Raw genomic sequence first — 26,689 nt, 5'->3', positions numbered from 1 at the left:
TGTTAGCTTTACTATTAGCTTTACTGTTGGCATTACTGTTGGCTTTACTGTTAGCTTTACTGTTGGCATTACTGTTAGCTTTACTGTTAGCTTTACTGTTAGCTTTACTGTTAGCTTTACTGTTAGCATTACTGTTAGCTTTACTGTTGGCATTACTGTTGGCATTACTGTTAGCTTTACTGTTAGCTTTACTGTTAGCTTTAATGTTAGCTTTACTGTTAGCATTACTGTTAGATTTACTGTCGGCTTTACTATTGGCTTTACTGTCAGCTTTACTGTTAGCTTTAATGTTAGCTTTACTGTTAGCTGTACTGTTAGCTGTACTGTTAGCTGTACTGTTAGCTGTACTGTTAGCTGTACTGTTAGCTTTACTATTGGCTTTACTGATAGCTTTACTGTTAGCTTTACTGTTAGCTTTACTGTTAGCTGTACTGTTAGCTGTACTGTTAGCATTACTGTTAGCTTTACTATTGGCTTTACTGTTAGCATTACTGTTAGCTGTACTGTTAGCTGTACTATTGGCTTTACTGTTGGCTTTACTGTTAGCATTACTGTTAGCTTTACTATTGGCTTTACTGTTAGCTTTACTGTTAGCTTTACTGTTAGCTGTACTGTTGGCTTTACTATTGGCTTTACTGATAGCTTTACTGTTAGCTTTACTATTGGCTTTACTGTTAGCTTTACTGTTAGCATTACTGTTAGCTGTACTGTTAGCTTTACTGTTGGCATTACTGTTAGCTTTACTGTTAGCTTTACTGTTAGCTTTACTGTTAGCTTTACATTTACATTACATTTAAGTCATTTAGCAGACGCTCTTATCCAGAGCGACTTACAAGTACATACATTCATACTTTTTTTGTACTGGTCCCCCGTGGGAATCGAACCCACAACCCTGGCGTTGCAAGCGCCATGCTCTACCAACTGAGCCACACGGGGCCCATGTGGCTTTACTATTGGCTTTACTGTTCGCTATAATATTGGCTTTACTGTTGGCTTTACTGTTGGCTTTACTGTGACAAATAAATATCACAATCACATCCACATTGGCCTGTGTTTAGGGTTTTGGGTCAGATCGACCTTTTGGATAAGCACATTGGCCTGTGTTTAGGGTTTTGGGTCAGGTCGACCTTTTGGATAAGCACATTGGCCTGTGTTTAGGGTTTTGGGTCAGGTCGACCTTTTGGATAAGCACATTGGCCTCTGTTTAGGGTTTTGTGTCAGGTTGACCTTTTGGATAAGCATTCCAGCTCGTTATGGTGGTTTAGTGATGAAGGGGATGGTATGATTTGTTCTTCTGCTCCATGTGATGGTTACTGAGACCTCACATTGTAGTGTGACGATTGGAGAGGTGTAAGCAATAGCGAGAATTCCACCTAGCCTATCAGAGGGCAAGATGGAGCAATTACAATATTGTTTAAGCTTATCAAATCCTCCACAAGCGTCTAGGGGTTGTTTCTGGACAGGTCCTATAATGGCAAACCTGTGTGTGTTCTCCCCCATGCGTAAGACCCTGACCTCTGAACCCTAACCCCTGAACAATAACCCCTGAACCCTAACCCCTGAACCCTAACACCTGAACTCTAACCCCTGAACCCCCTGAACCCTAACCCCTAAACCCTGAACCCTAACCCCTGAACTCTAACCCCTGAACCCTAACCCCTGAACTCCGACCCCTGAACCCTAACCCCTGAACCCTAAACCCCTGAACCCCTGTGTCTCTCTCTCTAGGTGGTCTGTGTTTGATCCATGGTGGCGTGCGTCTGTGTAGCTGTCGCTCCGGTTTCACAGGCCAGCGCTGCGAGATCAACATCAACGAGTGTGCCGGTAACCCCTGCACCAACGGAGGGACCTGCCTGGACCGCATCAACGACTACACCTGTGCCTGCCCCCCGGGGTTCGCCGGCCGAAACTGTGACCGCGTCCTGGACGAGTGCTCCATGCGCCCCTGTCTCAACGGAGGACTCTGCACCGGGGAAGGGGGGCCGGGGAAATCCCCCACCACCTGTATCTGTCCCACCGGCTTCACTGGACCCCGCTGTCAGTTCTTTGCAGTGACCCTGCCAGTCGGTGGTGAGAGGATCAACGGAGAGAGCCAAGATGGCTTCCAGTGGGCGGCAGTTTCCCTGGCTGTGGGGCTGGTTGCGTTTCTGGTGCTGCTATGCATGGTGGGGCTGGCTCTAAGACACATCCACAGGCAGATGGGCAGGGACAGAGGAGACCGGGAGACCATGAACAACCTATCAGACGTACAGAAGGATAACCTTATCCCTGCCTCCCAGCTGAAGAACACCAATCAGAAGGTGGTACTGGAGGTAGACTGTGAATCAGAGAAGTCAAATTTTATCCACAAGAACTATCACTTGGACTATAGTAACGCAAAGTCGAAGGAGTTCAAGGATGATAAGTCGCAAGAGGATAAAAGACTAAATCACATCTACGACAAGTGTTTAGAAGAGAAAATACCGATGAGTGGAATGTACAGGTAAAAGAATGTACATGTTTCTATAAATTAAGGTTTCTATCTTGATCTACAAACATGGCGATATACCTTGATACCTATGGCTAGGCTACTTATAGCGCTTGGTATCATTGCTACACTAACACTCCAGGAAACTGTTTCCGTACATGTGTGAAAGTTGAAAGGTCATGCGTTCTGGATATTATTTCTATAGGCTATAAATCTGTTCTGTTTACTGTGAGAGGGAAAAACGGTCTTTTTAAGTCGCACCAGGACCTGAATACAATAGTTTAAACCCTGCCGCTACTCTCCCCCCCTGTAACGTAGACGCTGGGAGTCGAGAAGCAGTTTAATATCACAAAGAACATGGAACGATACAACATAGGAGTAGCATCTAGATATGAACAAACAGAAACAATACTGCCTGGGGAAGGAACCTAAGGGAGATGCCAGATAAAGGGGAGGTAATGGAGTCTAGGTGTGTTTAATGATGAAGCTCAGGTGTGCGTAATGATGATGCCAGGTGTGCGTAATGATGATCCAAGGTGCGCGTAATGATGATTGCCAGGACCGGTGGTTAGTATCCCGGCGACATCGAACGCCGGAGGGAAGGAGCGGGAGTAGACGTGATAACCCCATACAGATGTAGGATCTTAATTTGATCACTCTTATGTTGCTGAGAATTGCAGAGAATGCAAACTTGTAGTCTATTTGAGTTTGTCACTTCCACTTTGACATTTCAGACTTGACCTCAACAACAAAAATGTCCATTAAATATAATCCACATAATAATCCACATTTCCTGTCGCTGCAGGATTATTTTCCTGCTGTAGCAAACTTGCACAAATTAAGATCCTACATCTGTACCCATACTGTATACACACGTACACCTCCAGGTACACACACACACACACACACACACACACACACACACACACACACACACACACACACACACACACACACACACACACACACACACACACACACACACACACACACACACACTCTTGATCCGATCTCACACGGGACCCAAAGGATCAACAGCCAAGTCCGAAGCCCAATCACAACCCCCAATCCACCCACATGCATCCACAGCAAGCCCCTATACAGCAGGATCCTAATGATTTCAAAATGCTCTTTTAATCTCACAAAGACCACTAACAACAGACCCAACCAACAGGCTCCTTGGAAAAAGGCAGTAACTGCTCATTTGGTTGAAAATGATTTAATGTCATTTTTGCAACATTAAATACAAGCATAATCATGTGGACTTGTATCCTGCCTCTATTGTGTTCTGGAGAAATTGAGGGGTCATGTTAGCAGTAACTGTATAAAGTTACTGTGAAACCAAGGTAAATAAAAGCCATTTTTTTCAGTTCCAAGCTATGAGCAGTTACTGGTCAGAATACTGGGCTTCATTTTCACACAGTTTACTGAGCCATACTTCACCCCCATCAGTAGGCTACACACACACACACACACGCACACACACACACACAAAACACACACACACACACAGAGACAGACACAGTTTAGCCAAATGCTTCTACTTTGTGTCGTTAAGGTAGGCTAACAGTGTGTGTTGACTCGTGTGTCGTTAAGGTAGGCTAACAGTGTGTGATGACTCGTGTGTCGTTAAGGTAGGCTAACAGTGTGTGATGACTCGTGTGTCGTTAAGGTAGGCTAACAGTGTGTGATGACTCGTGTGTCGTTAAGGTAGGCTAACAGTGTGTGATGACTCGTGTGTCGTTAAGGTAGGCTAACAGTGTGTGTTGACTCGTGTGTCGTTAAGGTAGGCTAACAGTGTGTGTTGACTCGTGTGTCGTTAAGGTAGGCTAACAGTGTGTGATGACTCGTGTGTCGTTAAGGTAGGCTAACAGTGTGTGATGACTCGTGTGTCGTTAAGGTAGGCTAACAGTGTGTGATGACTCGTGTGTCGTTAAGGTAGGCTAACAGTGTGTGTTGACTCGTGTGTCGTTAAGGTAGCCTAACAGTGTGTGTTGACTCGTGTGTCGTTAAGGTAGGCTAACAGTGTGTGATGACTTGTGTGTCGTTAAGGTAGGCTAACAGTGTGTGATGACTCGTGTGTCGTTAAGGTAGGCTAACAGTGTGTGATGACTCGTGTGTCGTTAAGGTAGGCTAACAGTGTGTGATGACTCGTGTGTCGTTAAGGTAGGCTAACAGTGTGTGATGACTCGTGTGTCGTTAAGGTAGGCTAACAGTGTGTGTTGACTCGTGTGTCGTTAAGGTAGGCTAACAGTGTGTGTTGACTCGTGTGTCGTTAAGGTAGGCTAACAGTGTGTTGTTGACTCGTGTGTCGTTAAGGTAGGCTAACAGTGTGTGATGACTCGTGTGTCGTTAAGGTAGGCTAACAGTGTGTGATGACTCGTGTGTCGTTAAGGTAGGCTAACAGTGTGTGATGACTCGTGTGTCGTTAAGGTAGGCTAACAGTGTGTGTTGACTCGTGTGTCGTTAAGGTAGGCTAACAGTGTGTGTTGACTCGTGTGTCGTTAAGGTAGGCTAACAGTGTGTGATGACTCGTGTGTCGTTAAGGTAGGCTAACAGTGTGTGTTGACTCGTGTGTCGTTAAGGTAGGCTAACAGTGTGTGTTGACTCGTGTGTCGTTAAGGTAGGCTAACAGTGTGTGTTGACTCGTGTGTCGTTAAGGTAGGCTAACAGTGTGTGTTGACTCGTGTGTCGTTAAGGTAGGCTAACAGTGTGTGTTGACTCGTGTGTCGTTAAGGTAGGCTAACAGTGTGTGATGACTCGTGTGTCGTTAAGGTAGGCTAACAGTGTGTGATGACTCGTGTGTCGTTAAGGTAGGCTAACAGTGTGTGATGACTCGTGTGTCGTTAAGGTAGGCTAACAGTGTGTGATGACTCGTGTGTCGTTAAGGTAGGCTAACAGTGTGTGTTGACTCGTGTGTCGTTAAGGTAGGCTAACAGTGTGTGTTGACTCGTGTGTCGTTAAGGTAGGCTAACAGTGTGTGATGACTCGTGTGTCGTTAAGGTAGGCTAACAGTGTGTGATGACTCGTGTGTCGTTAAGGTAGGCTAACAGTGTGTGATGACTCGTGTGTCGTTAAGGTAGGCTAACAGTGTGTGTTGACTCGTGTGTCGTTAAGGTAGCCTAACAGTGTGTGTTGACTCGTGTGTCGTTAAGGTAGGCTAACAGTGTGTGATGACTTGTGTGTCGTTAAGGTAGGCTAACAGTGTGTGATGACTCGTGTGTCGTTAAGGTAGGCTAACAGTGTGTGATGACTCGTGTGTCGTTAAGGTAGGCTAACAGTGTGTGATGACTCGTGTGTCGTTAAGGTAGGCTAACAGTGTGTGATGACTCGTGTGTCGTTAAGGTAGGCTAACAGTGTGTGTTGACTCGTGTGTCGTTAAGGTAGGCTAACAGTGTGTGTTGACTCGTGTGTCGTTAAGGTAGGCTAACAGTGTGTTGTTGACTCGTGTGTCGTTAAGGTAGGCTAACAGTGTGTGATGACTCGTGTGTCGTTAAGGTAGGCTAACAGTGTGTGATGACTCGTGTGTCGTTAAGGTAGGCTAACAGTGTGTGATGACTCGTGTGTCGTTAAGGTAGGCTAACAGTGTGTGTTGACTCGTGTGTCGTTAAGGTAGGCTAACAGTGTGTGTTGACTCGTGTGTCGTTAAGGTAGGCTAACAGTGTGTTGTTGACTCGTGTGTCGTTAAGGTAGGCTAACAGTGTGTGTTGACTCGTGTGTCGTTAAGGTAGGCTAACAGTGTGTGTTGACTCGTGTGTCGTTAAGGTAGGCTAACAGTGTGTGTTGACTCGTGTGTCGTTAAGGTAGGCTAACAGTGTGTGATGACTCGTGTGTCGTTAAGGTAGGCTAACAGTGTGTGTTGACTCGTGTGTCGTTAAGGTAGGCTAACAGTGTGTGTTGACTCGTGTGTCGTTAAGGTAGGCTAACAGTGTGTTGTTGACTCGTGTGTCGTTAAGGTAGGCTAACAGTGTGTGATGACTCGTGTGTCGTTAAGGTAGGCTAACAGTGTGTGATGACTCGTGTGTCGTTAAGGTAGGCTAACAGTGTGTGATGACTCGTGTGTCGTTAAGGTAGGCTAACAGTGTGTGTTGACTCGTGTGTCGTTAAGGTAGGCTAACAGTGTGTGTTGACTCGTGTGTCGTTAAGGTAGGCTAACAGTGTGTTGTTGACTCGTGTGTCGTTAAGGTAGGCTAACAGTGTGTGTTGACTCGTGTGTCGTTAAGGTAGGCTAACAGTGTGTGTTGCCTCGTGTGTCGTTAAGGTAGGCTAACAGTGTGTGTTGACTCGTGTGTCGTTAAGGTAGGCTAACAGTGTGTGTTGACTCGTGTGTCGTTAAGGTAGGCTAACAGTGTGTGTTGACTCGTGTGTCGTTAAGGTAGGCTAACAGTGTGTGTTGACTCGTGTGTCGTTAAGGTAGGCTAACAGTGTGTGTTGACTCGTGTGTCGTTAAGGTAGGCTAACAGTGTGTGTTGACTTGTGTGTCGTTAAGGTAGACTAACAGTGTGTGTTGACTTGTGTGTTTTGCAGTGAAACGGAGGAGTGTAGGATATCAACGATATGTTCCCCTCGAGACTCTCAGATCTACCAGTCTGTCTTTGTTATAGGAGAAGAGAAGAGGGAGTGCGTCATAGCAACAGAGGTAAGACAAGAAAAATACAACAGCTACAAAAAAAAGTACTTATCTGAAGTATTTCATGTCACTCTTATAGTATCAATGATATTTATGTTTGGTGATGTTTCGTTTTTTTTTTTTTTTTACACACATTGTACTACATATTATTTTATTTCAAAATAAGCCAGAGATCCTGTAGGCATATATAGCAGGGACTTCAGAAAGCATTCACACCCCTTGACATTTTCCACGTTGTGTTGTCTTACAGCCTGATTTTAAAATGGATTAAATTGAGATTTGCTGTCACTGGCCTACACACAATACCCCTTAATGTCAAAGTGGAATTATGTTTTTCCAAATTAATAAAAAATTATAAGATTAAATGTTTTAAGTCGGTAAGTATTCAACCCCTTTGTTATGGCAAGCCTAAATAAGTTCAGGAGTAAACATTTGGTTAACAAGTCACATAAGTTGCATGGACTGTGTGTAATAGTGTTTAACATGATTTTTGAATGACTGCCTCATCTCTGTACCCACACATACAATTATCTGTAAGGTCCCTCAGTCGAGCAGTGAATTTCAAATACAGATTCAACCACAAAGACCAGGGAGGTTTTCCAATGTCTCGCAAAGAAGGGCACGTATTGGTTGATGGGTAAAAAAAAAAAGCAGACATTGAATATCACTTTGAGTATGGTGAAGTTATTAATTACACTTTGAATGGTGTATCAATACACCTAGTCACTACAAAGATACAGGCGTCCTTCCTAACTCAGTTGCCGGAGAGGAAGGAAACCGCTCAGGGATTTCACCATGAGGCCAGTGGTGACTTGAAAACAGTTACAGAGTTTAATGGCTGTGATAGGAGAAAACTGAGGATGGATCAACAATATTGTAGTTACTCCACAATACTAACCTAAATGACAGAGTGAAAAGAAGGAAGCCTGTACAGAATACAAATATTCCAAAACATGCATCCTGTTTTCCACAAGGCAGGCACTAAAGTAATACTGCAAAAAATGTGGCAAAGCAATTCACTTTTTGTCCTGAATTCAAAGTGTTATGTTTGGGGCAAATCCAATAGAACACATTACTGACTAACAATATCCATATTTTCAAGCATAGTGGTGGCTGCATCATGTTATGGGTTTGCTTGTAATCGTTAAGGACTGGGGAGTTTTTCAGGATAAAAAAAAAACCTCATGGCACAGGAAAAATCCTAATGGAAAACCTGGTTCACTCTGCTTTCCACCAGACACTATGAGATTAACTCGGCCACTCAGGAACATTCACTGTCTTCTTGGTAAGCAATTCCACTGTAGATTTGACCTTGTGTTTTAGGTTATTGTCCTGCTGTCAGGTGAATTCAAGTTTTGACTTAAATCTACTTGAAAATCTATGGCAAGACCTGAAAATTGTTGTCTAGCAATGATCAACAACCAATTTGACAGAGCTTGAAGAATTTTGAAAAGAATAACGGGCAAATATTTCTGTATTTACTTTTTTTTCTTCAAAAAACATGTTTTCACTTTGTCATTGTGGGGTATTGTGTGTAGATGGGTGAGATTTTAGTTTTTTTTAAATCCTTATTTTACCAGGTAAGTTGACTGAGAAAACATTCTCATTTACAGCAACGACCTGAGAAATAGTTACAGGGGAGAGGAGGGGGGATGAATGAGGCAATTGGAAGCTGGGGATGATTAGTTGGCCATGATGGTATGAGGGTCAGATTGGGAATTTAGTCAGAACACCGGGGTTAACATCCGAAAGACGGCACCCTACAGTGACAAAAAATCCCAATTTAATCCATTTTGAATTCAGGCTGTAACACAACAAAATGTGGAATAAGTCAAGGGGTGTGAATACTTTCTGATAGGACTGTCTGCCAAGTCAGTATAGATGGAGTAATCTTATAATGCTCTCTCTAAACTACAAAAGGGTACCAAATCACTATTCTTCAAACTGACAATTTGATGGTCTAAGGAAGGGGATACGTTTTTGTTCAAGTACAGGAATATAGTTTTGATACCTTTTAAGCTTTACTCTGTCTCTCAAACCCTATGTCTTAAAGGCCCAGTGTAGTCAAAAACATGATTTCTCTATGTTTTATGTATATTTCCACACTATGAGTTTGGAATAATCCTGTGAAATTATGAAAATTATGATACTACTCTTTTAGTGTAGGAGCTGTTTGAAAAGGCCGCCGAAAATTTCTGCTTGTTTCAGTGGGATGAAGTTTTGGCCTGCCTGGTGACATCATCAGGCGGTGAACTAGTTAATAGACCAATAAGATTTTTAAAAAAGTTCCAAACCTCTCTGCCAATAAGAGCTCATTGTTTTTTCTGTTTCCACTCAGACCACTCCCAGACAATTCTAGCTCAGTTCTTGCTTGAGAAATTTCTCTTCGCTAAAATGCTATTTTTTTATTTATTTTTGACCATTTTAATTGAAAACAATCACAGTAAGGTACTTAATTATTACACAGAAATTATTTTGGATATTGAGATAAAAATTGCTGCATTATTGGACTTTTAACACCGAGGTGCTGAGTGGAATTGAGGGAGGATGTTGCCAAGCAAAACACAATGGCGATAGTATACCAGCAAGAATAGATGACATAACTTTTGTGATTGGCTTATATGAGTGGTATTATCTTGGGATATGTGTGCAGTTTCCCAGTTCATAGAGAAAAGGGGAATGAGGGCTCACTGCTTACCTCTCATCTGTTCTTCTTCTCTTCCTCCCAGGTATAAAGCTGTGTGAGGTAGAAAAGCGAGGGAGCAAGAAAGGCGGAGGAGAAAGGCAATCAAAGGCAGAAAATATTTTTCTGGATTGTTTACAAAAAAACTGAGGAGAGACTGAAGATCTGTTTCTGATGTCACTGCTGCTCTGGAGCACTTGAGAGACGGGACCATAGAGAAAAACAGAGAGACAGAGAGGAGAGCGGAATCTCTCCTCTGTGAAAAATTAAAAAATGAACACTCTAGACTGAACTTTACTGAACTTTAACATTGACCAAGTGTTTGTATACAAAACGTGTACAGTTCACAGTCATGCACCTATTAACTTCTGGGAACAAATGGTTAAATGAACTGTTAAATGAACTGTTAAATGACTGACTGAACTGCACTGGGTGTGGAGGGGACTGGTAGAGTGTCATTAAGCAAAACAATGAACCTGAATTGAACTCATCTGTCCTTGGCAGCGATTGGAGGACAGGGTAGGTAAAACAGGAAAAATGTCCGTAGCTCGTAGTTGAACCCTGAGCACTCAGTTGACCCTTGACTTATCTCCTGGGATAATCATGGTGACTAACGACAGCCAACTAATCAAAATGGAGGTGCCTGAGATTCGACTGATCTTTAACCCTTAGCCAGCATCATTGACCAGCTATGCAGGGTCCAGGGTGGAGCTAACTCAATGAAACTCACCCACTGACCGCCACGACCGACCAGCAGTCGAAACCACAACCACAACAAACACACTGAGAACGATGAATGTCCGACTGAACAAACAAACAAACGTCTCATCGTTCAATCTCTAGAAACAAAATACCTGGTTGGACTTTTCCGGACTTTTCCATTTCATGCAAAACGGTGAAAAGATTGTATGTCTAAAATTACTAGAAGCCTAAAAGAGTGTGTTTGGATGCTAAAAACCCCGTCTTCATGGAGCATTTGACCTACAAAAATAAAAAAACGGAGGTGGAAAATACACTTTTTTAATCGACAGTAATTTGGAGGTTTCGTGCACTAAATAGGGTATATACATTTAAGACGTAACAAATAAATCACAGAAACGCAATACTCAGGTGTGTTGCCAGCAGTAGTCCAAGAGAACAGGAAGGGAACTGACGGACAAGTTGATATTCTGCGTCCCAAATGGCACTCCATTTCCTATATAGTGCACTACTTTTGACCAGAGCCTTATGAGCTCCGGTCAAAAGTAGTGCACTAAGTAGGGACTTAGGGTGTAATTTGGGACTTAGACAATAACAGCCCTGAAATAAAGAGACACAAAAGGATTCATAAAAGACACTGTCATACCACTGCCTGCCTATAATGACTTTCTGAAATGACAGAACCCAAATGTACTTTTTTTTTTTAAATGATGATTATTTCCAGAGTTTAATTTAAATATTGATGAATGCTACGACTGCTCTTTCTATGTTTTATAATATTATTTTGTATATAAGGACCAAACTTCTGAAGAATAAAACACTTTAATTCCTTGTTAATATTTTGATGCCAGTGAATGAAAAAGGGAGATGACGTTTTTGTGGTGTTTTTTTTAATAATGAAGAAAATATTACTGATGCTTTGCCGTTTCGTCTATTGTTTTTCACCAAAGTGATTATATATTTTAAAGGGAGCGGTAAAACCACAGAGATCCTATTACATGACATATTACATTCCATTTCTAATATGTAACTCTATGGATAGAACGATCCAAACTGTTATACTTGACCATACACAAAACCTACATTCTCTAACTCATCTGAAACACACAGTCAACAACCTTACCAAACGTGACAACAACTAAACGCTGACTCTATAAAGTAACTTACCTAGATATGGAGCTGGCTATTTACAGTAACTTACCTAGATATGGAGCTGGCTATATACAGTAACTTACCTAGATATGGAGCTGGCTATATACAGTAACTTACCTACATATGGAGCTGGCTATATACAGTAACTTACCTAGATATGGAGCTGGCTATATACAGTAACTTAACCAGATATGAAGCTGGCTATTTACAGTAACTTAACCAGATATGGAGCTGGCTATATACAGTAACTTACCTAGATATGGAGCTGGCTATATACAGTAACTTACCTAGATATGGAGCTGGTTATATACAGTAACTTACCTAGATATGGAGATGGCTATTTACAGTAACTTACCTAGATATGGAGCTGGCTATATGAAACCCCCCCCCCCCCCCCCCCCCCCCAGGCTCCCCCAACCCCAAACCCTACACAAGTACACAGACACAAGCTGCTCCACCTGACCCCTCCCTCCTCTCTCTTTTGTTCTCCTAAATTGGCTTGAAATTCAAGTCTGTTTCCACGGTTACCCCCTCGAGCTGGCAATGGTGAAACAAAAACAGCCGAGGGGCTGAGAAGACGCCTTTACACCACGCCTCCACACACACACACACACACACACACACACACACACACACACACACACACACACACACACACACACACACACACACACACCCTCCCTAAGAGAGAGATCTCAGCCAAACACACACACACACACACACACACACACACACACACACACACACACACACACCCTCCTTAATAGAGAGATCTCAGCCAAACACACACACACACACACACACACACACACACACACACACACACACACACACACACACACACACACACACGCCCTCCTTAATAGAGAGATCTCAGCCAAACACACACACACACACACACACACACACACACACACACACACACACACACACACACACACACACACACACACACGCACACACACACACACACACACACACACACACACACACCCTCCCTAACAAAGGGCTCAGCCAAGCAGATGCCGCGGTGTGCGGGGTGAGACCCTGCTCTGCCATAAAAACAGTGGCATATGCCAAGCCTCTTGCCCTGCATGCACTACGCAGCACACACACACACACACACACACACACACACACACACACACACACACACACACACACACACACACACACACACACACACACACACACACACACACAGAGCAGACTAGACCACAGAGCCCATTAAAACACACACACTTTCAGGCAGCCATAGGCCACCGACTCCCCTTCAGGGTTAAGGGCAACCTATCCACCTCACACCCCCTCCACACACCCCCTCCACACACACACACACACACACACACACACACACACACACACACACACACACACACACACACACACACACACACACACACACACACACACACACACACACACACACAGACGTCCTAAAAAAGCCCTTCATGTAGAAGGCCTGGTTTTGGGGCTGTGAATGTGTTTAGGGAGGGAGAGCAGCCCAGATGGAAGGCAGTAGGTTAAGTTCGCTATAAAGAGAAATATCATTTTAAAAATCCCCCTGCCTTGCCTTGGGCACTACGTCAAAAAACTTTATGGACCTGTCAGAGTGCACAATCTGGCTCCTCTGTGGGGCTCACGCCTGGTATTGCCTGGGTCTCAGATACACACACACACACACACACACACACACATACCCATACTGTATACACACGTACACCTCCAGGTACACACACACACACACACACACACACACACACACACACACACACACACACACACACACACACAGGAACCGTGGAGGAACATCAGGAGAAGCCCAGAGGTCACCACTTATAGGTCAGGGGTCAGAGGATAAGGGTGAGCACAGAGAGAGGTTACACCTTATAGGTCAGGGGTCAGAGATTAAAGGTGATCCCTGAGAGAGGTTACAATTTATAGCTTACTAGCCCTCATTGTGCCAAATGTTTGCAAACATCCCAAATGGCACCCTATTCCCTATTTAGTGCACTACGTTTGACCAGGGCCCATTGGTCTCTGGTTGAAAGTAGTGCACTATTTAGGGAACAAGGGTGCCATTTGGGATGTAAACATAATCTTAGCCTGAGGTAAATGGCCAGAGAAGAGATTAACATTCAAAGGTTAATTGACTTTATCAAATCAACTCGAGAGTCTGTGAATCGAGAGTCTGAGAGAGTAAAATTGGCTTCACCTTTCAAGCAAGTCAAGGGGTTGGGACGTTGAGAGAGTGAAGTTGGCATCCTCTCTCAAGCAAGTCCAGGGTTGGGACGTTGAGAGAGTGAAGTTGGCCTCCTCTCCTCATGCGACAGCTCATTCAGCTGGCTAACATCATCCTTTAGAGACTTTGAGATCCGTGTTCATATAACTTGGATTAACTCATGCAGTCTCTCATTATAAATCATGTTCAGATGTTGTCAATGGGAGATTTGTAGGAAAAGTTCAGACAAATAGATCTCGAGGTAGTTCAGATTTGGCCCTGAAAGGAGAGTAACGGTACAGCTGAATGGAGAGTAACAGTACAGCTGAATGGAGAGTAACAGTACAGCTGAATGGAGAGTAACGGTACAGCTGAATGGAGAGTAACGGTACAGCTGAATGGATAATAACGGTACAGCTGAATGGATAGTAACGGTACAGCTGAATGGAGAGTAACGGTACAGCTGAATGGAGAGTAACGGTACAGCTGAATGGAGAGTAACGGTACAACTGAATGGATAGTAACGGTACAGCTGAATGGAGAGTAACGGTACAGCTGAATGGAGAGTAACGGTACAGCTGAATGGAGAGTAACGGTACAGCTGAATGGAGAGTAACGGTACAGCTGAATGGAGAGTAACGGTACAGCTGAATGGAGAGTAACGGTACAACTGAATGGAGAGTAACGGTACAACTGAATGGAGAGTAACGACACAGCTGAATGGAGAGTAACGGTACAGCTGAATGGAGAGTAACGGTACAACTGAATGGAGAGTAACGGTACAACTGAATGGAGAGTAACGGTACAGCTGAATGGAGAGTAACGGTACAGCTGAATGGAGAGTAACGGTACAGCTGAATGGAGAGTAACGGTACAGATGAATGGAGAGTAACGGTACAGCTGAATGGAGAGTAACGGTACAGCTGAATGGAGAGTAACGGTACAGCTGAATGGAGAGTAACGGTACAGCTGAATGGAGAGTAACGGTACAGCTGAATGGAGAGTAACGGTACAGCTGAATGGAGAGTAACGGTACAGCTGAATGGAGAGTAACGGTACAGCTGAATGGAGAGTAACGGTACAGCTGAATGGAGAGTAACGGTACAGCTGAATGGATAGTAACGGTACAGCTGAATGGAGAGTAACGGTACAGCTGAATGGAGAGTAACGGTACAGCTGAATGGAGAGTAACGGTACAGCTGAATGGAGAGTAACGGTACAGCTGAATGGAGAGTAACGGCACTTTCCTCAGGGACCCCAGGCGTTTAACTATTCCACAGCTATCACACCTGATTCAAAATGTCAACAAATCATCAAGCCCGTGACTAGGTGAGTTAGTTCAGGACTACGACAGAATTGTGAAACGTCTGGCGCACCCCCCCCCCCCCCCCCCCCCACGAGGAGAGGATTTTGAGAGCCACTGATCTAGAGAGTAGGGTGCCATTGGGGAGGCAGACATCCTGTTGACGTGTGAGAAAAGAGGATGGAATAGAAGCAGCCTAGATCACTAGGTGTAGAGAGGGATGTTTCCCCGGCCGGACCGAGAGGAAAAACCCCTATCACAGCCGTTAGTCATCTGGTAAAACCTTCCACGGATACTGCTCACACACAGCGTTCTACCTGTTACCCTGACAACTGCCCGACCGCACCGAGGGACTGTGGAATCCTCTCTCCTCTCACACACGGACTTACTCACACACACACACACAACACATTCTCATAGACACACTTACAATACATACAGTATGCACACACACCTAAACACTTTTTTTCTCTCTCATATGCACGCTCAGGCACACACATACACACATACACACACAGTACACACAGTACACAGTCACAGTGTACTAAAAGGGCTTGGCCTCTGGCCTCTGGCCTCTGGCCTCTGGGTCTCCATAATGTGGCCAAACATTCTCATTGTATTATAATCACAGCATCCTGTTTGTGACCTAGTGACATCACTTCCTACTTCCTGCCTGATTAAAACAAATGCAGTACATGCCGGCGGAGGCCAATTACTTTTCTCACACATCTCTCCCTGAGATCGCAAATCTGAATTCCAAATGGCACCATATTGACTTATATAGCGCACAGGGCTCTGGTCTAAAGTAGTGCACTATATAGGGAATAGGGCTCTGGTCTAAAGTAGTGCACTATATAGGGAATAGGGCTCTGGTCTAAAGTAGTGCACTATTAGGGAATAGGGCTCTGGTCTAAAGTAGTGCACTATTAGGGAACAGGGCTCTGGTCTAAAGTAGTGCACTATATATAGGGAATAGGGCTCTGGTCTAAAGTAGTGCACTATTAGGGAATAGGGCTCTGGTCTAAAGTAGTGCACTATTAGGGAATAGGGTGCCATTTGGAACGCATTCCTGTGATTTGCGGTCAGCCCTGTACTCTTCTGGCATTGCGTGGTGGAAGCATGGGCTTTTCAGGAAACAATGGCCACACAAATATGGGACAGGGAAACAAACATTCCTAATCAACTCGATTTATTCTGTTTAGGGAAAACAGGGCAATCTTTGTGTTGACGTCATTGGTTGGGAATGAGGAAACATGGTTTCTGACTATCTCCTGTTCCATCTCTTTATGTAACCCTAAATATGTGGCATGTCATATTCTCAAGAGATCCCCGTACATGGTTTGAAATTCCATTGGCAATATTGTCTTGCTCATTGAAGGAATTCTGTTTAGACACAGTCATTAAACAACATGGTTTACATAACAGACGTTTTCACAAGTCGTACAAAAGCCGAGTAACAAACCACCAACACAGAACAATAAGGCAAATAAAAAGTTTTGACAAAAGCACAAAGACATGTAATGGTATGAATGAAAAAAAAGCACTAATTATTCTACAAATATCAATCATAAATATATAGAAATGTCTTACAGTGCAGTGATGTGTGTTGCCCATGTCTCACAGTGCAGTGTGTTGCCCATGTCTCACAGTGCAGTGTGTTGCCCATGTCTCACAGTGCAGTGCAGTGTGTTGCCAACGTCTCACAGTGCAGTGCAGTGTGTTGCCAATGTCTCACAGTGCAGTGTGTTGCCCATGTCTCACAGTGCAGTGTGTTGCCCATGTCTCACAGTGCAGTGTGTTGCCCATGTCTCACAGTGCAGTGCAGTGTGTTGCCAATGTCTCACAGTGCAGTGCAGTGTGTTGCCAATGTCTCACAGTGCAGTGTGTTGCCTATTTCTCACAGTGCAGTGTGTTGCCCATGTCTCACAGTGCAGTGCAGTGTGTTGCCCAAGTCTCACAGTGCAGTGCAGTGTGTTGCCCACATCTCACAGTGCAGTGCAGTGTGTTGCCCAAGTCTCAGAGTGCAGTGCAGTGTGTTGCCCATGTCTCACAGTGCAGTGCAGTGTGTTGCCCATGTCTCACAGTGCAGTGCAGTGTGTTGCCCATGTCTCACAGTGCAGTGCAGTGTGTTGCCCAAGTCTCGCAGTGCAGTGTGTTGCCCATGTCTCACAGTGGAGTGCAGTGTGTTGCCCATGTCTCACAGTGCAGTGCAGTGTGTTGCCCATGTCTCACAGTGCAGTGTGTTGCCCATGTCTCACAGTGCAGTGCAGTGTGTTGCCCATGTCTCACAGTGCAGTGCAGTGTGTTGCCCATGTCTCACAGTGCAGTGCAGTGTGTTGCCCATGTCTCACAGTGCAGTGCAGTGTGTTGCCCATGTCTCACAGTGCAGTGCTACAGTCAGAGCCTTCTTCTCCTGGGCAGCTGGGCCCTGATTCCGACCTGAGCTAAGTTGCATACAAAGGGAATGTAGAGGAGCGCAGAACAAGCTGTAACACTTTGAACCCGACGCACGGCGCAAATACTTGGCCGTGTCATCACATAGTTCCATGGTTAGTGCAGGCAATAGACAAGGGTATAGCCTACTATTGTACACTATTCTCCATATTATAATTCCATGTACACTGATCTTCCAACATTACCATGGGTTAAATAACTGAATGTGGCAATTTTCTGAATGAATAAAACCGATGTATTTTTGATTCATCAATATATTTCATGTTTATTAAAGGCTCTCCAAAATGTTTTATTTTATTTTTATGATTCGTACATACTCTCAAAACCCCAAAATATGCCTAAAGAATCTACAAGATCAGAGTATTTTTTAATCTACCAGTTGGTGTTGAAACGGAGTCGAATATATGTATATATTTAGATGTCTTTCTTTAATTGATCCCTATTTTCTGAACCCGGTCTCTCTCGATGTATTCTAGTCTGTCGACAAAATTCGAATTAAAGGTACAACATATTTAAAGGGATGGCTTAAGATAAGTGTACTGAAAACCATATTCAATGAAAACTCTACGAGAAAATCTGTTGGCCAACAAGTGGGAGGGTTTTCAGCTGTTGAATTACATTTATTCGGCGCTCGCAAGAGAACCACATCTGCAAAACTCGTTATGCACCAGCATAAGATAAGTCTAAATACCAACTACTGAGAAATGCGTAGGAAAGGCGTGCGTAAGAAAGGTGTAGTTTCCTAAATCTGGAATCGGGCCCATCATACAGCTGGCCTTCCTAATCTGTGGTTGTAGTTCCCCTAATTAACACTAGGTGTCAGTAAAACGCTCCCTGACCGTCAGTCACTGTAGCCAGTACAGTCAAGCAACTCTGTTGGTGATGAACTTATTCCTTCTGGTTCAGTCTTGTTTTCTATCAGGAAACAGAATATGCATTTAAATCCTATTGCTTCAATAATCTTAAAGTTGGGTTTTACATCATTGAGGAGAGATCAAGCAGTCACGTCCTTATTTCAGATCTTTATCTCTGAAATGAACCGTATAACAAACGACCAGTTCAGTCACATTACAGAGCTGAGACTATTACTGAGAAACACCATACCAGGGATACAACAGGTGAGTTTTGTATTTGTATTTATTATGGATCCCCATTAGTTCCTGCCAAAGCAGCAGCTACTCTTCCTGGGGTCTGGCAGAATTAAGGCAGTTATACAATTTTTAAAAACATTACAATACATTCATTACAGAATGCACAACACACTAAGTGTGTGCCCTCGGGCCCCTACTCCACTACCACATATCCACAACACATAATCCACATTTATTTATTCAGACCCTTTGCTATGAGCTCAGGTGCATCAGAGCAAAAACCAAGCCATGAGTTCGAAGGAATTGAGCTCCGAAACAGGATTGTGTCGAGGCACAGATCTGGGGAAGGGTACCAAAAAAATTCTGCAGCAGTGAAGGTCCCCAAGAACGCAGTGGCCTCCATCATTCTTAAATTGAAGAAGTTTGGAACCACCAAGACTCTTCCTAGAGCTGGCCGCCCGGCCAAACTGAGCAATCGGGGGAGAAGGGCCTTGGTCAGGGAGGTGACCAAGAACCCGATGGTCACGCTGACAGAGCTCCAGAGTTCCTCTGTGGACAACCATCGCTGCAGCACTCCACCAACCAGGCCTTTATGGTAGAGTTGCCAGACGGAAGCCACTCCTCAGTAAAAGGCACATGACAGCCCACTAGGAGTTTGCCAAAAGGCACCTAAAGACTCTCAGAACATGAGAAACAAGATTCTCTGGTCGGATGAAACCAAGATTGCAATCTTTGGTCTGAATGCCAATTGTCACAACTGGAGGAAACCTGGCACCATCCCTACGGCGAAGCATGGTGGTGGCAGCATCATGCTGTGGGGATGTTTTTCAGCGGCAGAGACTGGGAGACTAGTCAGGATCGAGAGAAAGATGAAAGGAACAAAGTACAGAGAGATCCTTGATGAAAACCTGTTACAGAGCGCTCAGGAACTCAGATTGGGGGGTGAAGGTTCACCTTCCAACAGGACAACAACCCTAAGCACAAAGCCAAGACAAAGCAGGAGTAGCTTCGGGATAAGTCTCTGAATGTCCTTGAGTGGCCCAGCCAGAGCCCGGACTTTAACCTGATCGAACATCTCCTCATGCAACCAGACAGAGCTTGAGAGGATCTGCAGAGAAGAATGGGAGGAAAAAGACTCAAGGCTGTATTTGCTGCCAAAGGTTCTTCAACAAAGTACTGAATAAAGGGTCTGAATAATTATGTAAATGTGATAGTTCAGTTGTTTATTTTTGTATATATTTGCAAACATTTCTAAAAAACCGTTTTTGCTTATGGGGTATTGTGATGTCATTATGGGGTATTGTGATGTCATTATGGGGTATTGTGTGTAGATTGATGAGGGGGAAAACGATTTAATCAATTTTAGAATAAGGCTGTAATGTGACAAAATGTAGAAAAAGTCAAGGGGTCTGAATACTTTCCGAATGCACTGTACGTATCTGAAACACTAAGAAAATATTTGAATCAATAAATATTCAATGAATATTCCTTGATTGGTTCATCAGGTAGGCATTACTATGTGAACTTAATTGGGGGGAACAAAAAATAATTGGGGGGGGAACAATATCAATTGACATTGAAAGGGCCTACATTTACAGTCTCTTTACTCTGTCCAACTTGATGACAGTCAATGAAAGGTAGACAGTCAGGCGATGGACTATTTTGTTGGCGTGAAAATATAATACATTTAAAGTGCGGACCTTTGTGAAGATCGAATGCGGCAAAATAGCCCTGAACTAGGCTTTTACAGGACATTGAGAGGAAGTGGATGGATCTGACTCAATTCCTTGAAAGGCATGGTGTGATAGGAGATTTACATTGGGTGTACAAAACTTTATTTAACCAGGTAGGCAAGTTGAGAACAAGTTCTCATTTACAATTGCGACCTGGCAATTGAAAGCGTTCCACGTGGATGCTGGCCTATATTGACTCCAATGCTTCCCACAGTTGTGTGAAGTTGGCTGAATGTGCTTTGGGTGGTGGACCATTCTTGATACACACAGAAAACTGTTGAGTGTGAAGAACCTATCAGCGTTAGAGTTCTTGACACAAACCGGTGCGCCTGGCACCTACTACCATACCCCGTTCAAATTCACTTAAATCTTTTGTCTTGCCCGTTCACCTTCTGAATGGCAGACATACACAATACATGTCTCAATTGTCTCAGTGCTTTAAAATCCTTCTTTAACCTGTCTCCTCTCCTTCATCTACACTGAGTGAAGTGGATTTAACAAGTGACATCAATAAGGGATCATAGCGTTCACCTGGATTCACCTGGTCAGTCTATGGCACGGAAAGAGCAGGTGTCCTTAATGTTTTGTCCACTCGGTGGAAATCTCTGAGGCAGAGGGAAGGCTTGTACACAGTAGACTTATAATAAACAGCTTACACAGAGGTCTGAATCGTATCATACAAGCTAATGCCAAGCTATTTATATATAATCTAGTATTAAGATTCTCCTGCTTGATACAGCTCATGGATCGACTATAGTAACTAACATGGCTTTTGTTTTAATTTAAACTAGTCTTGAACTAGTCCAGACAGTTATTCTCATCAGTTTCATGGTGCTTGCAGCAGTGAAGTACAGTACAGTGTGAAGGAAGGCACATCCTGTACATTACAGTAGACCTATAGGCTACTTGTCTAGGCAGGTTTCAACAATGTCTAGCCCACAGCCTAGAGTGCACCACAGACTTATATAATCGGAGTGTACATGGCTTTTACACCTGGCTGAGTGAGAGAGGAAAGCGGGAAGGAGGATACAGTACGTGGTATTGGCCTTTGTTCGTGCCATTGGATATTTGAGCTGAGTATACAGTAGGCTAGGTTACAGTATTGCCCCGTGGCCACGGTGTAAAACCAATATGCATGACGCAGAGGAAGCGCACTCTGATGTCCCAGGCACATTAATAACCCCCCTTTACTTTCTAGAGAGATAGGCCTCCAATCATTCAAAATCTAATTTAGGCCTAAACCTTCATTGACCTTCCACTATTTGTCCACTTGACTTTATTAGTATATTTTCCATGTTAAAAGATAAGATGTTCAACTCCCCCAAATTGAGAGACTTGGTATCTACTATGAATCTGATGCAATGTCTCGGGCTATTGACTGGCCTGAAATGCTGAGGTAAATTGCATCAGCCAGTCATGGATAATGAGATGCATAGTTGTCTGGGGAAACAGTTTAAAAGTACCCAATCAGAGGCTTGTCTGTTATGATTGATGCTTTTACAAGCTAATCGCTGCAAGGCATGGGCGTGTTTTAATTTTAGCCTCAACGCCAATAGAATTTTGAGCGTGGTTTGGAATTCCTACGTATTTGGGACACGCATCTCTGATTCGCTACCACCACATGCAAATCAGCCTCTCTGAGATATAATTGGTTGAAAACATAGTCATAAGTGTCAAACCCATTTGGACTCTTGGATATATATTTACCATGAGAATACGCCATTTGGTATCAAGAGAACGAGTACACGACTGAGCGCAAAGCTTTCTCCGAAGAAACCTTAAGATCAACTCCTTAAAAAACGGTTTCATAAATAAGTTCTCGGTTCGTCGTAAACTACCGGCTGGCTTGGATAGCTAGCCAAACGGTTTTTGCCTGTTTTATTTTGATACGAAAAGCTAGCCAAGCGGCTACTATGGATTTTTAAGTCAGTATGCGGCGAAACTAATGCATCGGCATGCATCGTGCAAGGCAAAATGGACTCCGATACTCCATCTTCACAACTGCCAAGCAGTTGGGCTCTAATACCGTCCGCGGTATTACTGTGAGCCAACCTATACCGCTCCTCCTTGATCGAAGGAAGCTAACATTACCTAGCTAGCTAATAAATTGAGTCCTCAACCCAATTATTCTTTATTTTGACCATCACTTCATTTGAAAATCAAAAGACTAGTTACTGACCAAAATGAAGCCTAAAGATATCATCGCCGGTAAGACCAGCCTGACTAGTCTGTGGATCTTCGGGTACGGCTCTCTGGTGTGGAAGCCTGACTTCAAATACAAGAGTAGCAAGGTCGGCTACATCCATGGCTATAAGAGACGCTTCTGGCACGGAGACAACTTCCATCGTGGAAATGATGACCTAGTAAGATGAATATCAATATTTACTATGACCATAAAGTGTTGTTGCATGTACAGTTTGATACCACGCCCTGATGTGGTCGCTGTACAACTTGGCTACATGGCTAACTATGGCTTTAGTCTGTGTTGTTGACCTATTTTTCTCTCCTACGCAGCCCGGAAGAGTGGTGACGCTGATTGAGGATGATGACGTAAGTGGAACTTCCTCCTAAATGATGCCTTTTTGGGTTTAGTTATGTACTTTCCACACAACAGAACTCAAACCTTATTACTCATTTCCATTTATATTAATGCGAAATATCCACTTGTTTGTCTTTGAACGACTTGTCTAACAGACATCTCTAGCTTTTCCTCTATACAAAATGTCAGCTTGAATGAAGTGTCTAATGACATCTTACTTCCAATAGGCAACTACCTGGGGCGTGGCCTTCGAGGTGACCGGTTCCCAGGTCGAGGAGTCCCTTAAGTATTTGAATGTGCGCGAGGCCGTGTGCGGCGGTTACGTCACCAAGCTCGTAGACTTCATCCCCGAGGATGACCACTCGAACCAGACCCAACAGGCTCTCCTCTACATTGCTACCCCAGACAACCCACTCTTCCTGGGGCCCGCCAGCCCTGAGGTGATAGGGCACCAGATCGCCACCAGGCAGGGCAAGACGGGTCACAATCTGGAGTATCTTCTCCGCCTGGCTGAGTTCATGAGGAGGAGCTGCCCTCACGTAGACGACCCACACCTGTTCTCCATCGAGGCTGCTGCTCTGGCTCTAGTGCCATACCTGCTAGGGGCCCAGTAGCCCATACCCTTCCATCTATACTACGATTAGGGCTCTCCTATTGGTACCCTAGTACATATGGTGAACTACTGAAGTAGTGTCTGATGTAGGGAATAGGGTGCCATTTGGGATACAACCTTAGTGTAAACGTGTTATCTGTAACAGGCTAGCCCAGTCAGTCTCTAACTTCATAAAAACAGATGTGTTCCAGTCCTTTGTGTATTTGTAAAACCTGTAATGGTGTAGCTTGTCTTATCCCATCCACTGTTAACCTGACGCCATAAAGGACTGACTTGAAGAGGTACAAAGGGAAGCATGCACTTTGAGTTGACGAGTGCCTGCCTCTTTATTATAATTATTTTTTACCCAAGCATGAATATTTAGTTGGTGTGACGTTACTTTGTCAAGCCAGACAATTTAGGGGACTCTGTGTACTAGATGTCACTGTTGAACAAACGGTTCTATCTTTTCAGTTCTGGTTTAGGCACTACTGTATTTCAGTCTTAAATGGGACACTGCTTTAACGGTTCTCAATTTCATGTCCATTGATGAACTACTGATGTAGGTACTATCTGGTGTTTTTTTTTTTTTTTTTTTTTAACTATTGTCACTCATTTACCAACTAGCTGATATGTTACATACACCTTTGTTGTAAAAGGTTACTTTTAAATCCAGTCGATTAGCAGATCCCACCAATAAATGGTCAAAACATATTTTTCTGTTGCTGTTTTCGTTCCTAATCATGGTCCATAGCCGTAAGTAGGCAGTGTTCCGATCTACCCAAGAAGAACTGTCTTCCACCAACCATCCATATTGTCATCTCAACTTGGTATGGGGCCGATACCAGCACTCCTATACAACCACTGCAGTAGACTGTAAAATATGACAAGTTCAGGTGAGGAACCCATTGGCTCCATGTTTGGCTCAACATGATCTACACCATGCTGCTGAATGCCAACTGAGGGAACATGCAGTACTCATTACAAGGCGTCGACTAACTGCATACGTACACACAGCACTCCCAAACATCTCACCAGAACACACAAAGGTGTCAACCAAATACACTTCAGAGTACACCTCCCATTGGCTGCTGAACACAAACACACACAGTGCTCTCTAACATTGGCTGGCACACAGTGTCCTTTTGGATGTGACTCAAATCAGACTAGGTCCAGTCTTAGGTAACCTGTTACCGGGGGTGACGGTGCATCCCTGGAAGTCGTGTGGTTAGATTCTGCAGCTCTCGTGATAGGTCAGGAAGGAAATGGAGACACATCAACAACACCTGAGGCCAATATTATAGTAGAACATAGAGGGAACCTCATACTGGTTCTAGAACACTTTAGATGGCAATTCTTCTAAAGAAAGAATTAATTTCCCATTTTGAGTTGCCACAACGGAAGGCGGCGGAAGATATAAAGTCGAAGACTAAACAATCGTTTATGGTAAAAGCAGGTACACGCGTCAACATTGAGGACATTCTCTTAACTTGACCATTAACAGAATGCCCATAGCTTACGATAAAGGATTTTGAAATTGACCAATGACATCACTTATAAGGGCCACTGACCAACTAAGACATTTTGGGGGTTTCATAACAGTCCATCAGTGTATCTAACTGGTATCCTCTAGATCAAAAATTGCAACCATGCTTGAATGTGACACACTGGACAAACCCTTCCACACGTCTGAAAGAACATCACCAAGAATAACCCTTCCACTCTGTGAGAATAGAGTTCAATAACATTACCAAGAATAACCCTTCCACTCTGTGAGAATAGAGTTCAATAACATTACCAAGAATAACCCTTCCACTCTGTGAGAATAGAGTTCAATAACATTACCAAGAATAACCCTTCCACTCTGTGAGAATAGAGTTCAATAACATTACCAAGAATAACCCTTCCACTCTGTGAGAATAGAGTTCAATAACATTACCAAGAATAACCCTTCCACTCTGTGAGAATAGAGTTCAATAACATTACCAAGAATAACCCTTCCACTCTGTAAGAATAGAGTTCAATAACATTACAAAGAATAACCCTTCCACTCTGTAAGAATAGAGTTCAATAACATTACAAAGAATAACCCTTCCACTCTGTGAGAATAGAGTTCAATAACATTACCAAGAATAACCCTTCCACTCTGTGAGGATAGAGTTCAATAACATTACCAAGAATAACCCTTCCACTCTGTGAGAATAGAGTTCAATAACATTACCAAGAATAACCCTTCCACTCTGTGAGAATAGAGTTCAATAACATTACCAAGAATAACCCTTCCACTCTGTGAGGATAGAGTTCAATAACATCACCAAGAGAAGAGCTACTGTACTGTGTGTGTGTGTCTCACCCTCGACATCAACACCCAAAGGTCAGACTACTGCATTACATAATATGACCAGTTTCATCACTGTGTCCAGTACTTTCTGCTCTGGTTTCATCAGTGTGTCCAGTACTTTCTGCTCTGGTTTCATCAGTGTGTCCTGTACATTCTGCTCTGGTTTCTTCAGTGTGTCCTGTACATTCTGCTCTGGTTTCATCACTGTGACCAGTACTTTCTGCTCTGGTTTCATCAGTGTGTCCAGTACATTCTGCTCTGGTTTCATCAGTGTGTCCAGTACATTCTGCTCTGGTTTCATCAGTGTGTCCTGTACATTCTGCTCTGGTTTCATCAGTGTGTCCAGTACATTCTGCTCTGGTTTCATCAGTGTGTCCTGTACATTCTGCTCTGGTTTTATCACTGTGTCCAGTACTTTCTGCTCTGGTTTCATCAGTGTGTCCTGTACATTGTGCTCTGGTTTCATCACTGTGTCCAGTACTTTCTGCTCTGGTTTCATCACTGTGTCCAGTACTTTCTGCTCTGGTTTCATCAGTGTGTCCAGTACATTCTGCTCTGGTTTCATCACTGTGTCCAGTACTTTCTGCTCTGCTTTCATCAGTGTGTCCAGTACTTTCTGCTCTGGTTTCATCAGTGTGTCCTGTACATTCTGCTCTGGTTTCATCACTGTGTCCAGTACCTTCTGCTCTGGTTTCATCACTGTGTCCAGTACTTTCTGCTCTGGTTTCATCAGTGTGTCCTGTACATTCTGCTCTGGTTTCATCACTGTGTCCAGTACTTTCTG

At 43.7% G+C, this 26,689-nt stretch overlaps 2 protein-coding genes across 2 annotated transcripts in view; both read left to right on the top strand.

The window, feature by feature from the left end:
* dll4 (delta-like 4 (Drosophila)) overlaps positions 1-11,396 on the top strand; it is a 25,211-nt gene extending 13,815 nt beyond the window's left edge. Inside the window, exons 9-11 of the mRNA XM_038962507.1 lie at positions 1,729-2,482; positions 6,995-7,106; positions 9,827-11,396. Coding sequence (XP_038818435.1) covers positions 1,729-2,482; positions 6,995-7,106; positions 9,827-9,832 — 872 coding nt within the window. The 3' untranslated portion in view covers positions 9,833-11,396. The remainder of the gene's footprint in view (positions 1-1,728; positions 2,483-6,994; positions 7,107-9,826) is intronic.
* Positions 11,397-22,137: 10,741 nt separating this feature from the next.
* On the top strand, positions 22,138-24,278 carry chac1 (ChaC, cation transport regulator homolog 1 (E. coli)). Its single transcript, XM_038962506.1, has 3 exons — positions 22,138-22,796; positions 22,948-22,983; positions 23,200-24,278. The coding sequence occupies exons 1-3, from the start codon at positions 22,617-22,619 to the stop codon at positions 23,584-23,586; spliced, it is 603 nt and encodes a 200-aa protein (XP_038818434.1). The 5' UTR covers positions 22,138-22,616; the 3' UTR covers positions 23,587-24,278.
* The last annotated feature ends 2,411 nt before the right edge of the window (positions 24,279-26,689 follow it).

The sequence above is a fragment of the Salvelinus namaycush genome, chromosome 24 (genome assembly GCF_016432855.1).
Source record: "Salvelinus namaycush isolate Seneca chromosome 24, SaNama_1.0, whole genome shotgun sequence".
Lineage (NCBI taxonomy): Eukaryota > Metazoa > Chordata > Actinopteri > Salmoniformes > Salmonidae > Salvelinus > Salvelinus namaycush.
The sequence above is the reverse complement of the archived record's forward strand: the minus strand, read 5'-3'. Positions and strand labels throughout refer to the sequence as shown.

Excerpts from the sequence above, each read along its gene's own strand:
- chac1 (XM_038962506.1), top strand. The coding sequence starts at position 22,617 with ATGAAGCCTAAAGATATCATCGCCGGTAAGACCAGCCTGACTAGTCTG. Across the intron at positions 22,797-22,947 it reads ATCGTGGAAATGATGACCTA|CCCGGAAGAGTGGTGACGCT; the intron begins GTAAGATGAATA and ends TCTCCTACGCAG. Across the intron at positions 22,984-23,199 it reads CGCTGATTGAGGATGATGAC|GCAACTACCTGGGGCGTGGC; the intron begins GTAAGTGGAACT and ends TACTTCCAATAG.